At 43.6% G+C, this 16,336-nt stretch overlaps 1 protein-coding gene across 9 annotated transcripts in view; it reads right to left on the reverse strand.

The window, feature by feature from the left end:
- HDX (highly divergent homeobox) overlaps nucleotides 1–16,336 on the reverse strand; it is a 91,705-nt gene that overhangs the window by 21,706 nt on the left and 53,663 nt on the right. For all 9 annotated transcript variants that reach the window (XM_045030632.1, XM_045030630.1, XM_045030628.1 and 6 more), the window contains 2 exons: nucleotides 14,357–14,503; nucleotides 1,062–1,269 (listed from right to left, as the gene is read on the reverse strand). In XM_045030632.1, coding sequence (XP_044886567.1) covers nucleotides 1,062–1,269; nucleotides 14,357–14,503 — 355 coding nt within the window. The remainder of the gene's footprint in view (nucleotides 1–1,061; nucleotides 1,270–14,356; nucleotides 14,504–16,336) is intronic.

The raw sequence follows: 16,336 nt of genomic DNA on the forward strand, positions 1-16,336 counted from the left end.
TCCCGGTCCCCAGCCGCCCGGCTCCCCGCGTCCACAGTCGCCGCAGTACCCGGACCGCACTACCGGAGCCGGGCAGCCGGGGAGGCGGGGAGCCAGGGAGCCGCCCGGCTCCCCGTGTCCCCGGCTCCCCCGGTCCCCAGCCGCCCGGCTCCCCCGGTCCCCAGCCGCCCGGCTCCCTGCGTCCACAGCCGCCGCAGTGCCCGGACCGCACTACCGGAGCCGGGCAGCCGGGGACGCGGGGAGCCGGGGAGCGGGCGGCTGGGGAGCCGGGGAGCGGGCGGCTCCCTGGCTCCCCAGCCGCCCGGCTCCCCGCGTCCCCAGCCGCCCGGCTCCCCGGCTCCGGTAGTGCGGTCCGGGCACTGCGGCGGCCGCGACCCCACCTACCCGGATGCCCGGCTCCGGACACTGCCCAGCCCCGCGCTCCCAGCTCCAGCCGCGGATGGATTGTAGCGCCACCAGCCACGTGCAGGCAGCGCGGTAAGGGGGCAGGGAGGGGGTGTTGGAGAGAGGGCAGGGGAGTTCCGGGGTGGGGGGGGTGGATAGGGGTTGGGGGGGTCAGAGGGCAGGGAACAGGAGGCTTACTTCCGTGTATAAGACTACCCTCAATTTTTAGGCTAAGGATTTTAGGAAAAAGTATAGTCTTATACATGGAAAAATACGGTATATATTAGTGTGGATGTGGCCCACATAACACACAGAGAGCTACATATGCGGTCCACAATGGTAAACAGGTTGAGAACCACTCATCAAGAGGAACTGACAGGTCTACTTATTTTAGTGTTTTAGAAAATAAATTGTTAAAGAGTGCGCAAAGCGCTGAATGGGTGCTCTTATTACAGTTTGTATAAATCTACATAATAGCTCAAAAACTTGCCTCTGCCACCTTGGCAAGGACAATGCCAAATGACTGTAATTTTGAAAATACTAGTTTGAGTTTCAGAAGGCTGTTCATTTCCTGTGTAAGAAAAGCAACAGTTTCAAACACTTTAGAATGTACACACCAGAGCGGGATGAAAAGCACACAAATTGCAAAATATAATTAACAAAACAGTTTCAAATACCTTGTGAACTTCCTTCAGATAAGCAGATTGATACTTCATCATTCCTGTCATTATCATCTCCCACTTCAGTAGCAGTTTCCTCTCCTGAAGTAAGTGCTGATTTAGCACCAGATTCAGGATGGTCACAGAAATCAGCAGGGCCTCCTCTAGGCGGTGGGACTTCAATCCCCATTAAACGATATTTTCGTCTTCGATTCCCAATCCAAGTCTTTTAGAGAGAAATACAAATGGATGATATCAGAAATAGTAACAAAAGTCACAGTCCTAAAACCAAGAGTAATGAACATTTCTGTGTGACAAGGAAAGGGCAAGATCCTTGGCCCAATTTTCCCTGCTCTACCACATGCCAGTGGAACAAAGCACCCCAAGACATAGTGGAGCTGGCCACCTTGGGATTTCCCACAGCATATTGTAAATCCTCTAGTGGTATAGCTCTCTCTCATTCCTCTCCACAAAGAGGACATAGCCAGAGAAAACTGGGCAGAGCCAGAGCACCACTATGCTTTGGCTTTCCGCTGTTGTAAGAATAACCTTTAGGAGTTGTTGTCAGTCAAACTGCCCAGGGAGGTTGTGGAATCTCCATCACTGGAGATTTTTAAGAGCAGGTTAGATAAACACCTCTCAGGGATGGTCTAGATCAGGGGTGGGCAAACTACGGCCCGGTGGCCACATCCGGCCCTTCAGACATTTTAATCTGGCCCTCAAGCTCCTGCCGGGGAGCAGGCTCCGGGGCTTGCCCCGCTCCAGGTGTGCCGTGGCTTCCTACGGCTCCCAGAAGCAGCAGCATGTCCCTTCTCTGGCTCCTACGCACAGGAGCAGCTGGGGGCTCTGCACGGTGCCCCTGCCTCAAGCGCTGCTCCTGCAGCTCCCATTGGCCAGCAACAGTGGCCAAAGGGAGCTGCAGGGGTGGTGCCTGCGGATGGGGTTGTGTGCAGAGCCACGCCTCCGTGTAGGAGCCGGAGGAGGGACATTGCCGCTGCTTCCGGAAGCTGCTTGCGGTAAGTGCCGCCCGGAGCCTGCACCTCTGACACCCTCCAGCGCCCCAACCCTCTGCCCCAGCCCTGATCCCCCTCTCACACCCCAAACCCTTGCTCCCACCCTCCTGCACCCCAGAGCCCGCACTCCCGCACCTGCACCTCAACCCCCTGCCCCAGCCCAGAGGGCCCCCCCCGGCACCCTGAACTCCTCATTTCTGGCCCCATCCCAGAGCTTGCACCCCCAGCCAGAGCACTCACTCCGTCCACATCCCAACCCCCAATTTTGTGAGCATTCGTGGTCTGCCATACAATTTCCATACCCAGATGTGGCCCTCGGGCCAAACAGTTTGCCCACCCTGGTCTAGATAATACGTAGTCCTGCCTGGAGTGCACGGGACTGAACTAGATGACCTCTCAAGGTCCCTTCCAGTCCTATGATTCTATGTGTGTTAAGAGCAACCTTCAGGCCACTCCAAACTATGCAGGAACCTGGGGCAGTCTCAGGGTCAAGTAATCTTAAAGGTGACTTAAAATCAGACAACACAACCTTACATTCCTTTCACATAATCCAAGCCCTGGTCTAAACTACAGGGTTAGGTCTAATTTAGCCATGTTAGGTCGATTTTATAATGAATGCGTCTACACAAGCAACACCATTCTGTTGACTTAAAGGGCTCTTAAAATCAATTTCTGTACTTCTCCCCAGCGAGGGGAGTAGCACTACAATCAACCTTGCTGGGTCGAATTTGGGGTAACGCAGACGCAAATCGACGTTATTGGCCTCTGGGAGCTATCCCAGAGTGCTCCAATGTGACCACTCTGGACAGCGCTTTCAATTCCGATGCACTAGCTAGATACAGAGGAAAAGCCCCGGGAACTTTTGAATTTCATTTCCTGTTTGGTCAGCGTGGCGAGCTCAGCAGCACAGGTGACCATGCAGTCCCCCCAGAATCCCAAGCAAGCTCCAGCATGGATCAAATGGGAGACACTGGATCTGATTGTTGTATGGGGAGAAGAATCTGTACAGGCAGAACTCCGATCAAAAAGAAGAAATGCTGATATATATGCCAAAATCACCCAGGGCATGATGGACAGAGGCTACAACAGGGGCACACAGCAGTGCCATGTGAAAGTCAAGGAGCTCAGGCAAGCCTACCAAAAGACAAAGGAGGCAAATGGTCACTCTGGGTCAGAGCTCCATACATGCTGCTTCTACGATCAGCTGCATGGCATTCTAGGGGTGGATCCTACCACTACCCCACCACTGTCCGTGGACACCGGCAACGGGGGGAGTCTCACACAACACGGAGGAGGATTTTGTGGATGAAGACGAGGAGGAGGAAGAGGAGAATGCACAGCAGGCAAGCGGTGAATCCATTCTTCCTGGCAGCCAGGACCTTTTCATCACCCTGGAGCCAATACCCTCCCAAGGTGGGATCCCCGACTCTGAAGGTGGAGAAGGCCCCTCTGGTGAGTGCACATTTGTAACTACAATACAGGGTTTAAAAGCAATAGTGTTTAATGTTTGATTTGCCCTGAAGACTTGGGATGCATTCACAGCCAGTACAGCTACTGGAAAAGTTTGTTAATGTGTCTGGGGATGGAGCAGGAATCCTCCAGGGACATCTCCTTGAAGCTCTCCTGGAGGTACTCTGAAAGCCTTTGCAGAAGGTTTCTGGGGAGGGCTGCCTTATTTCATCCTCCATGGTAGGACACTTTACCATGCCAAGCCAGTAGCAAGTAGTCTGGAATCATTGCAGCACAAAGCATAGCAGCAAATGGTCCTGGGTTTTGGTCACATTGAAGCAACATTCAGTCTATATCTTTCTGAGTTAGCCTCAGGAGAGTGATATCATTCATGGTCACCTGGTTGAAATATGGGAATTTTTGTAAGAGAACAGTAAAAGGACCCATTCATGCTGGGCTGTTTGCGCTTGGCTAAAAGGGATCATCCCAAATAGCTACGCAGAGGGGTGGGGAGAAGTGTGTGCTACACGTCCACCCGAAAACTGCAACCCCTCCTTTTAAATGGCAAACCCAACCGGCATTGCTTGCTATGGAAAAGGAGGGCGCTGCAATTTGAAGGCATTTGAAAAAAATCTGCATATCCTTTGGCTTACCATGGCTGCCTGGAAACTGAATTCTGTTGCCCAGCCATGTGTGATGTGTCACCATACCGGCAGACGCTCAATATAAAAGGCAAAATGCGACCTTGTACCTAAAGCACATGTGCTGTCTGCTGTGAATTGCTTGATTCACTGTGAAAGAGTCTCCCTTTTGTTCTCAGAAATGTATAATCTTAAATTTTACTCTCCCTTTTTATCCCCCTGCAGGTGCAGATGTTTCTATGCTCCCCCTATCATCTCCGTCCCTGAGGTTATCGCAGATTAGAAGGCAAAAAAAACCCTGCACTCGCGATGACATGTTTTCAGAGCTCATGCAGTCCTCCCGCACTGATAGGGCACAGCTGAATGCATTGAGGCATTCAGTGGCAGAGTCCAGGAAAGCATTAAGTGAGAGCGATGAGCAGAGGCAGGATGCAATGCTGAGGCTAATGGGGGAGCAAATGGACATGTTCAGGCATCTAGTGGAGCTGCAGGAAAGCCAACAAGAGCACAGACCACCGCTGCATCCACTGTACAATCACCTGCCCTCCTCCCCAAGTTCCATATCCTCCTCACCCGATGCCCAAGAACGCAGGGGGAGGCGGGGGGAAGCTCTGGGCACCCAGCCACTGCACTCCAGAGGATGGCCCAAGCAACACAAGGCTGTCATTCAAACAGTTTTGATTTGTAATGTAGCTACAATAAGCAATGTGGCCTTGTCCTCCCCTCCTCCCCCACCACACCCAGGATACCTTATCAGTTATCTCCCCTTTTTTTAAATTAAGAAGGGATGCATGGTTTCAAAACAATAGTGACTTTATTTCCTTTGCCAGCTGTGACTGAAGAGGGGAGGGTGGTTGGCTTACAGGGAGTTAAAATCAACAAAGAGCATCAAGGAGAAACACACACAACTCTCACACCGTTGCCTGGCCAGTCATGAAACTGGTTTTCAAAGCCTCTCTGATGCGCAGCGCGCCTACCTGTGCTCTTCTAATCGCCATGGTGTCTGGCTGTTCAAAACTGGCAGCCAGGCAATTTGCCTCAACCTCCCGCCCCACCATAAACGTCTCCCCCTTACTCTCACAGATATTATGGAGCACAGAGCAAGCATTAATAACAATGGGAATATTGGTTGCGCTGAGTTCTAACCTAGTAATCAAACAGCGCCAGAGAGCTTTAAAACATCCAAAGGCACATTCTACCACCATTCTGCACTTGCACAGCCTATAGTTAAACTGCTCCTTACTACTGTCCAGGTTGCCTATGTATGGCTTCATGAGCCATGGGAGCAAGGAGTATGCTGGGTCTCCAAGGATAACTATTGGAATTTCAACATCCCCAACAGTAATTTTCTGATCTGGGAAGTAAATCTCTTCTTGCAGCTGCTCAAACAGCCCGAAATTCCTAAAGATGCGAGCATCATGCAACTTTCCTGGTCATCCCATGTTGACGTTGGTGAAACTTGTGATCCACCAGTGCTTGCAGCACCATTGAGAAGTACCCCTTGCGGTTTATGTACTGGTTGGCAAGGTGGTCCGATGCCAAGATAGGGATATGCGTTCCATCTATCGCCCCACCACAGTTAGGGAAACCCATTGCAGCAAAGCCATACACTATGACCTGCATGTTTCCCAGAGTCACTACCCTTGATAGCAGAATATCAATGGTTGCATTGGCTACTTGAATCACAGCAGTCCTCACAGTAGATTTGCCCACTCCAAACCAATTCCCGACTAACCGGTAGCAGTCAGGCGTTGCAAGCTTCCACAGTGCTATCGCCACTCGCTTTCAACAGTCATGGCAGCTCTCATCTTGGTACTCCTGCACTTCCGGGCGGGGGAAAGCAACTCTCAGAGTTCCAGAAAAGTGGCCTTATGCATGTGAAAGTTTCGCAGCCACTAGGAATCATCCCATACCTGCATCACTATGCTGTCCCACCAGTCTCTGCTTGTTTGCCGGGCCCAGAATCAGCGTTCAACCGTATCAACCAGCCCTAGTTCCGCCACGAAGTCCCAATTGCCATAGCCCGTGCTTTCAGGAACGTCTGTGTCCATGTTCTCATCACAATCGTCCTCATGCTACCGTCTCTTAGCCAGGTTCTTTACATACTGCAGTATAATGCACGAGGTGTTTACAGTGCTTGCAACAACAGCAGTGAGCTAAGCGGGCGCCATGTTTGCTGTGCTATGGTAACCCAGGCAAAAAGGCATGAAATGATTGTCTGCAGTTGCTTTCACGGAGGGAGGGAGGGAGGGGAGAGTGATGACATGTACCTAAAACCATCTGCGACAATGTTTTTGCCCTATCAGGCATTCGGAGCTTAACCCATAATTCCAATGGGCAGCGGAGACTGCGAGAACTGTGGGATAGCTTCCCACAGTGCACCGCTCCGTGAGTCCATGCTAGCCATGGTAGTGAGGACGCACTCCACCAACTTAATGCGCTTAGTAGGGACATAAACAATCAACTGCATAAAATCGATTTCTAAAAATCGACTTCTATAAAATCGATCTAATTTCATAGTGTAGACATACCCCAAGTCACCACACCTCTCAACAGATAAAGACTTACACTTAAAAGTATACAAGTATGACCAGATAGATGGTAAGAGACATGCTTATTCTTTTTCCTAAATTACATACAAAAACATTAAAAGAACATTATTAAGATTGCAAAGTTAAGCATTCAAAATTTAAAAAATGCCAAAATTAAGGTTGCCTGTGGCTTCTTGTCTGATCTGTCTCTTCCCTCCCCACCCACACTGGCTCTCAGATTCAGTCTCTGACACAGGCTCTGCATCCAATGTTGGTCATCCCTTTACAACCCCTCCCTATCTCCATGTCCCAGCCTCTTTGCCCAGCCAGTCTCAGTCTTTCTTCCTACCTAATCTCTCCTCACCTCCATTCCTCCCCAAACTGGTTCCTCATCCCAGTCTCCTTGCCCAACCAGTCCGAACTTCTCCTCGAGCTCCCAGTCTTGGTCTCCACACCCAGCCAGTCCCTGTTTCTTGCCTCTCCAGTCCCAGTCTCAACCAAACTTCTTGTTCCAATCCACTCCACTCCTCTTCTTCCCCTCCAAAATCTGGCTTTTTGTTTCCTCTGTATTCAAATCAGAAAACTTCTTCCTCCGTGCTACCTGGGTGTCATCAGGGGAATCACTGAAAGCACAGGAGACACAAGGTCTCTGGGATCAGTTCCCATGCCCAGCTCCATCCTGACTTTGGGATGGCACAGGCAGAGTCTGGTCAGCACTTGGAGCTGAGAGGCACTGTAACATGATCAGCGAAGCTGAAATCTTCAGATATTTTTAGCAGCTGTAATCAAGAAATCTCTAATGAACATGTGCAAATTGGGATTTACGTCAAAGGTTTATAATTTGGCCAAAATCAGGCAGATTTTCACAGAGATGGAAAAGGCACATCCCCTGATAAATTTCGAGTCCTGGCTCCAAAGCATGGAGGTACTAAAGCGTAAAAAAAAAAGTTGCCAGAATTTTTTAACATTGGCAAAACAATGTATTTTTCCTTGCCTCATTCTCAGAAACAGCTCAACTGTTTTGGCTGAAATAAAAAAAATAAAAATAAAAAAAGCCCAAGGAAGACACCCAGCATGGAAAATTTGAGCCCAAAGTGTTAAAGTTTTACAAAGATATAAGACCCTAATTTCAGTTTCTTAGAATGCAAAGTGTCCGGCATCTTTAACAACAGACAGGGTTACCAGTTTTACCTACAAGACTATGCCATGCTGTGTGTAGCTTTTTTCAAAATTAATTACCTTTGAAACAAAACTACTAAAAAAATTTCAAACTGTTTACTCTTCACATTGGTTCTGATGATCCCTTGCTCTTGGATAATATGACCCTTCCCCTACTCTACATTTTCATAATAAAGAATGTACAATAGTTCAAAAAATTGGCAAATTAGAGCATTTTAAACACAGTGAGTATAATTTGAAGTTAAGGACTTTCTCATAAAATAATTTGCCATATCTTTAACTTCCTTATACTTATGGCAGCAATGCAGGTGCTAACTACTATAAGGTTTCTGCACCATTACCACAATTTATCTCTCCTTTATTTAAAAGTGAGTCTGCCTCTTTGTTCCCTTTTACAATGAATTATTGAAAAAAATCCAGCAAGAAGTTATTGGAACATATGGACAAGGCAGACTGTTTATTTTTCTTTTTGATGTGTCATTTCTGCTTTCAAAATTCTGCCAAAATAGAACCGTGCATTCACTATTGTATGTTGAACATGCCCCTTGAAATACATGTATCCACTTCTGTGGAATCCAAACTTAAAATTAGAAAAGAAAATATATGCCATGTATTTACAGGCTTTCCTATAGCAAACACCACTCTATAATGAATATTTTGGAGCAGTGCATTGAGAAATGCACCTAAATATATATATTTCTCTTTCCCGTAAACCAATCGGTTTCACCCCAAGGAGGAATACTGATCTAAACGACATATTCTAATTTAATTTCTTCATTATACTAGCTCCTTGAAAAACCCAAATCAACACTCTACAAAGAATGCAAACTTTAATTACTTACAAAACCCCATTGTCATGCATCTATCCTCTATTCCTCAAATTATTTCTGATTATGAAATTGTGCAAAGAAGGTTTTTTTTTCTAGTCATCATCCTTGTGCTCCCAAGACATTCAGATGTCTAAGAGCCCAGGTCATCACCATGAAAGCTCTTCTAATGTAAAAACACCGAACTTTGGCATGAATGAATAAATCAGTCAAGAGAAGGAGGATTAAAAGAAACAAACTTCTAATTAGACACAAAAATCTAGGTAATTAATCAAAAAAGAAAATTAAAGAAGTATTGGACAATTTAATGAGGTTTTGGTACAGAGTTCACGTGTCTGAGAATACCACAAAATAACCAGCACTGCTTCTGGTGCCTTGCAAATCCATGAAAGGCCATCTGGGGAGGTGTCAAAACATATGCAAGATTAATGTACAGCCTGCAGTCACTCTATGTGACCACAATCTCTTTGGAAGCATTGGAGCCAGGGGACAAACTAAACCACTGAACCTGAAAGGACTGAATCTGATGGAATTTGATGGTGCACAGGGGTGAAGTGTCATTCTTATGTGAGAAAGGAAAAGCAATAGATTTCCTTAATATTCTTTGCACTAAAGAATTCTAACTATATATGGGGTCATGCTTATAGATCACGTATGTGTGCCTTTCCAGAACAACAACATTTCTTCTTGGGGACAAATCATTAAGAAAAAATGATCCCCCTTAAAAACCTACTGCAAGGGGGTAAAGGCTGTGGGGAGGGGAACTGAATAAAATTAAAACAAAGTAAAATGAAAAAAAAATGTGAAAATTGTGTACCTACATTAAACCATTTATTTTGATCACACTTCTTCACAAACTGAAAGAACATAGGGAATATTTCTTCTAGTTTCATGTAACTATACCTGAGTGCTATGATGCAAGTTTGGTACTTACTTCTTTGAAATAATGTAACCAATTAAATTAATTCATTGATTACAGAAATAACTCCCAAATAAAATCTTTGTTAGCTAATAGTTAAGGCTAAGAAGTACTACTCTAAACAATATGCTCAATGAAAACAATGTTTTAAAAAACAAACACGCAGTCACCAGCTAAGGTTAAACACACAGTTCTGACACCCGACTTAAATGAAGGCATAGACCACAAATCTGTGTCTGTTAAACAATCTTAAAAAAACCCTCTGCCCTTGCAGTGCTGCCAGCCTCCAATCTTTCATGATTTATGCCTTTCATAGCCAGGCCCTGTTCCTGAAAAAACCTCTAAATGATAACTTCTGTTATTCTGATATGAAGGACATTTGAAAAGGGCCTTCAGAAGTTTGCTGGTTATGGTGAAAGTCTTCTTCCATTTTAAAATGTTCACATATTGACCCAGTAGCAACACTATGTCAATTGCCTTATCTCCTTTTAAATTTGGAGAGTGATATACTGTTAGGCCTAGAAGATTTACACACACAGGAACACTAGCTCTGTGCTGAAAAAAACTTGTAATTATCACATCAGTTATACTGGTGTTTACATATCACAGCACCTTCAAAACCTTAACACATATAGACACATTTTTTAATGAGGAAGAGGGACTGATAGCCATCTCACTCCTACTGGTACAATCAGGAATTGGTAAAATATATATTCTTTTGTATATGGTTGTAGAGTACAGTTTGATCAACTGTTGTATGATTAAGAGCAGTGCATTCCAGATGTTATTACCCCAAAAACAGATTTAGGGTACCCCTAGAATAGCTCACCTACTAACCAATCTGTTTTCCTGAAGTATGGGTCTCCAGGGTGGCTAAGGAAATACCTGGAGGACACAGACACAGGTTTCTGATAAATGACTGACACAAAGACACTGTTCTTTTCAAAACAAGGCACCTTTTTATTGGTGCAAATAATAATCCCTAATACAATAATAATCTAAAACACAAATCTCTTATAGCAAGTTAAAGAACACCCCAAACCATATTGCCTTACAGTTGAGATGATCCTAAGTGATGCGCCCTGCTTATGGTGATCAGTTGTTCAGAGGTCGCTGACAGCAGTTTTAAATGTTCTTTAAATCTTATGTATATACATTCTCTTTACAAATAGCACAACACACACATCTTTATTAACCCAAGCGCACACATACACACTGATACTCATTACATTATTCTGTAATATTGTCTGAGAGACTTACTCCGCGCTTACTGACTGTTTCTCCTGAACTCTCTCTCTGCTTCCCTCTGCTGCTGTGTCGTTTTTACTACTTCTCCCACCGCTGCTGCTGTCAATGGACTGCTCAGGCAAGCTTTGCTCTTCTTCTCTGTCCTTCTTGCCTATCAGCTCCTACTCTCTCCTCCTATCAGCCCACTGACACGCTATCCTGCCAGAACTTTTTAGACACCTTTGATAATATCTTCCTGTCAGATCTTTACTGCACATGCTCACCACCAACATTCCATGCATGCTCACTGCTAGTTCTATTTTTAGCGTCAGCTGTTGTTTACTTCAGGGTTATGATCTGCTGACCTTTCCCCTACTTTGGTTTTTCCACCAATTCTATGTTGTTTACCTCAGCTGACCTTTCCCCTACTTTTGAAGTATCATGTAGGGTGACCAGATGTCCCGATTTTATAGGGACAGTCCTGATATTTTGGGCTTTGTTATATAAGCTCCTATTATCCCCTATCCTGATTTTTCACACTTGCTGTCTGGTCACCCTAGTGTCACGGGCCCTGCAGTTTCCAATGGTGGAGTGATTCTTGCTTATTCAAAAGGAGGTCAGGAATACAAAATGGAATCTGGGGAATTTCTCTGGTATCAATGTGATTACTACTGATGGGATTAAATTGTTTCTCTTGGCTATATAGGGATAAGGATGAGGCAAGAAGTGGCTCTCTCCCATCCAGACCCATCTTTTACAGTCAGTGTACAAATGCCATAGATCAGTGGTCCCCAACCTTTTTCGTCTGGCGATGAGCCACGGAGGACCGTGGCGGCGGATGAGCATCCGCCAAAATTCCGCTGACAAGCGGCAATGTCAATAGGCGTCGCCACCAAGTAGTGTCATCCAGAGGCGTTGCCACCGAAATACCACTGAAAATCAACGGCAACACCTCTGGATGACACAGTTTGTTGGCGGCATTTCAACGGATGCTCGTCCACTGGCCAGTACGCGGGCGCACTTAGATGCCATGGCGCCCGCGGGCACTGCGTTGAGGACCCCTGCCATAGATGGTAGTCAAATACACTACACAATTTCTATTATTGAACACGCTCTTCTTATGAACATAAGACCTGATGCTGAAAGCAAAACCACACAGCCAGACCCCTGGACCCATACTATACTCCACTGACTTCAATTCACAGGCATCCTGAAGCATATTATGACTTGCAGAACTGGGGGATCAAAGGGCTTAACCCATCACACTCTATCCAAGATGTCCTATTAAATAAATAATTGGGCCCATAATGCCTAAAAAAATATTGATTTATTGATCTCCAAAGCAGTGGTTCTTAACCTGAGGTGCACGCACACCCTGGGGGTGTGAAATGCCCTGTCTGGGGTTTCAAGACACGCCAGATTTTTTTAGAAGGTAGATCATCGAAAACAAAAATTAAGCACAAGCACATAAGTACAACTACTTTGTTTCATCAAACCTATGTATTTATTAACATTATACATTTTTTAACAATTACTGTAATATACAAACAAAAAATACATCTAGGTTTAAAGAACTGACCTACTTCAACGATTTTTGATAAGGGGTGCGAGAACTATTTTGAGAACCAAAGGGGTACAGGTTGCAGTAAAGGTTAGGAACCACTGCTCCAAAGAGTGCAGTCCCATGCTCAGTATCTGATCATTTCCATATACCAGCGTAAAACACCCAAATATTTGAGAAAGGATAATACCTTTGCAGTAGCCTAAATCCCAGAGTATTATGTATTACCCATCCCTCTTTTAGCACCTCCAGGCTCAAAAAAATCCCAACACTATTAAATGTGAATGTAGAGAGTTGTCTCAGTAATTAACCTTTCAAAAACAAATTAATGTATAAGACTATATTTTTCAGTTCTAATGTTTTCTATTTTAACAAGTACTGGTCTGTACTTAATATGACATTAGAGTGCTCCCAAGGGCACAAAGGGATTTAAGTAAATTTACATAAAAGAAAATAAAAATGTTTTGGTCACAATGGTAAAATGCCTTTAATCCAAACATTCAAGTATTACAACAAATGAAATGTTCATTTAAATGCTTGTGTATATTTCAATTTATTATTGATATGATGAAAATTTCATGCACCCCTCCATAGTTTATAAAAAACTATAAACACTACTTAAATAAATAATAAATATTTTCATTATTGTGGTGCTTAGTAGCGCTCCTAAAGAAAGATGATGAAACAATAAGTTAACTAAAATGAAAGATCATCATAGAGTTAGCTTGGACTCAAGATAAAAAAATAATCCTGTGACTAACACCTACTTGTCAGGACCATGAAAAGTGAAGGTCAAAGTAACTTGTCACGACCATCTTCCTGCTAATAAAAGACTGTTCTCTACACTATGTTGTCCTGCATTTTTCTCCAATTACTCTAAAACAGTCAGGCAAAAGAACTTCCACCACTTGGTTTGGCAAAGTAGTTCAATATTTGTGAACTGTTCCAACTGTGCTCCCTCTTAGACATCACACAGCCAAACTACACACATTACATTTTGTTGAACTCTTCTCAGAAGTCAATTCCTCCATCCCTAATTGCTCTAAATTCCTCCCAACTCTATTAATCAGGGCTTGAGAATTCTAGGCTTTACTTTAGGCAGAGACTCACTTGTATTGAATGAAGAGATTATCACTTTCCTAACCCCTGGGCATGATGCATCTGTATAAACTCTACCCATATGTGACCACCATGTTGATCACAATTCTGCAGCTCTGCCTACTGCTGGAGTATCCAGATTTCAAGTTCAAGGTAGAACAGATCCTGAAATCCAGATATTTTAGAATGCCACCAGGATTGCATTCTTCTCTACACCTCTGGAACATGTGTCCACTGGTGTCCAGTATCATTTTACTACTTTCTTCAGTTACATTGCATGGCTCTCTAAAGTGATCAACCACATCAACACTGTATGCATTTTTCTTCCCTAAGGAAATCATTGATGACTATATGGACTACTAGATGGAAATTCCCCAGCATCCCTCAGGATATCCTTTGCCCTCTTTGTCACATCTTATCCTGGTTCCTACAAAGTATTCCCCCCCGCCCACACACACACACACTTTGATCAATTTCTTTCACATATTTTTGATTTTACACCAAAAGCATTCTCTTATCCCTAGAGGCACTTCGTATTTTAGTCCCATCATAATTGCTAGTTCTTTCCAACCTGCTGGGATACTCCTGCTCATTTCAAATCTTATATAAATTCCACTCTAAATGGAATGTCAAATGTTTTGTAAAGCTGCTCTTGCTGATGATCAATAAAAAAAAAAAAAAACCACCTCACCTGTGGGCTTTTATCTATATATAGACTGGTGAAAGAGCAAGAGTACATCCTAACAGGTAATTCATTATTTAATATGTGAAATATATTTCTGGCTACCTCATGCAATTTTAAAAGGTTTTTTATCTATGCTATTTTTGCTTCTGAAACAAGATAACGGAGAGACTGTACATTTCTTACCCGCACTATTTCACAGTCAACATTTAATTCTGCAGCAACAGCTTCAATTTTTTCTCTGCAGACTGAGCCCAGGCTGGTCATGCCATTGTCCCAGTATTTCTTGAGAGTGGCTAAATCTCGGTCACTAAACTGCGTGCGGTCCTGTAGCTGTAAGACAAGAAGTTATGATTAGAACAAGATATAAAAAAAGGCTTTCAGGTGATACTGTCTTGTTCACAAACTAAGTACTTTGGAATCACAAAACCAAAAAAATCACTTCATGGCCTTCCACTTCCTTAGCTTTTCTGTTCTTTAAATTCTCTCATATTGGTTTCCCTGAAGATGTCAATTTTTCAATCCATTAGATTGGCACAGAGTCCTCTGGGATTCACTTCTGTCAGTGGTTTTAGAACCAATGGAAATTTTAAATGTGTTAGCATTGTTTAATTCCACCTTATTTGATTTGCTTTATTTCACTTTTATAAGTTTCATGAGTAATCATGGGGTATTTTTTGCTTCAGCTGTTTACTTTCTCTTCACCCTATTATGCGTATTATTCCTCAGGGGCGGAGAAAGTTGCCTCATTTTTTTTTTTGCCAGAACCCTTTTATCTTACTGAAAATTACAATACATGCATAATTCAAAGGATTCCAAGTCCCCTAAAGGGAATCCTTTTATGTTTATATGGTAGGCTCTGGAGTTTAAATTGTTTTCACTATTTTATTTATGATTTACCAAATGTTGTGTTTTGATAAAACTGCACATGGTAGTTGACAACAGATATAAACAAGGACACTGGAAAATGATTCCAAGGTTACCTACCATTTCCTTGATTTGTATGGTTGTGTATTAAAAATGTATGTATGTTGTACTGCACTGCAAGTAAAACCATTAGCTCCAGTAACACTTGTTAGTCCAACTATCTTAATCATTGTTTCCACTTCCTCACGCCAACAAATAGATTTGCCACCTCTTGCTGCGAAGAATCTATAGAGGCAGTTACTTTTGAAGTCTACATAAAGAGTTATCAGAAACACATCTGCAGATGCTTAGTTACTTATTATTTACATCAATTACTGGAATTATATATTTGAAACCAAGATATCTATGTCAGAGGAGAAGAGAATTTTCAAATAAAAAGCTATTAAAACATTAATTTTAAAATGAGTCATCAAAATTAGTGGAACCAAAATCATCACTAAGATTTTTGATACAATCCAATATTGTTATCTACCTCTTTAGTTATAGGTCTCTGCTGTTTTCTCCCTTTTCAAATACAGGCTTAACGAGTCATTAAAAGAACTTCATCCCTAAATTAATATAAAATAGGTGTGCCAAAATATAGTCTGTTTTCTAAAAAAAATAATGTCCTCTTTAGAGTGATTATGTAATTCAGCATATGTATAGTGTAGTATTAACAGATTATATTCACTACCAAAAAATACTCCAAATACTCCCTTGCTATGTACAGTTTCATCCATCTAGGTACAGTCAATTCAGAACCTTTCTTCACAATCTGCCATTCAGAAATGAAAGGGAAAAGGAAGGCCAACTTCCTAACAGACTCTGTTCTGAGACTGAGGGCTCTGCAAATATCTGAACTGTTCCATTTTTCCCTGTGGACTTAATTTGAGCAGAATGACAAAGTAGATACTTCCAGGCCCACTGATCAAATGCCCCCTTTTTTATACCTACTAGGATGGGGTGTTTTGGGCGTCTACAAATGACTGGAGGTATTCTGCCTCACTCTCATTCTGCCTGCCTGGAACAGGTGGGAGGATAAGGGGCAGGCCAGTGACTGAAGGAAGGGAAGGAACTGCTGAAGGTAAGAGTAGGTGCATGATGGAAGACATTTAAGAATGTTTCAGGAAAAACATGGGGACATACAGACAGCTCATAGCTCAGCGGTTCTCAAACTTTTGTATTGGTGACTCCTTCTCACACAGCAAGTCTCTGAGTGTGACACCCCCCCCCCCATGTAAATTGAAAACACATTTTTTA

This window comes from Mauremys mutica, chromosome 9 (genome assembly GCF_020497125.1).
Source record: "Mauremys mutica isolate MM-2020 ecotype Southern chromosome 9, ASM2049712v1, whole genome shotgun sequence".
Taxonomy (NCBI): Eukaryota; Metazoa; Chordata; order Testudines; family Geoemydidae; genus Mauremys; species Mauremys mutica.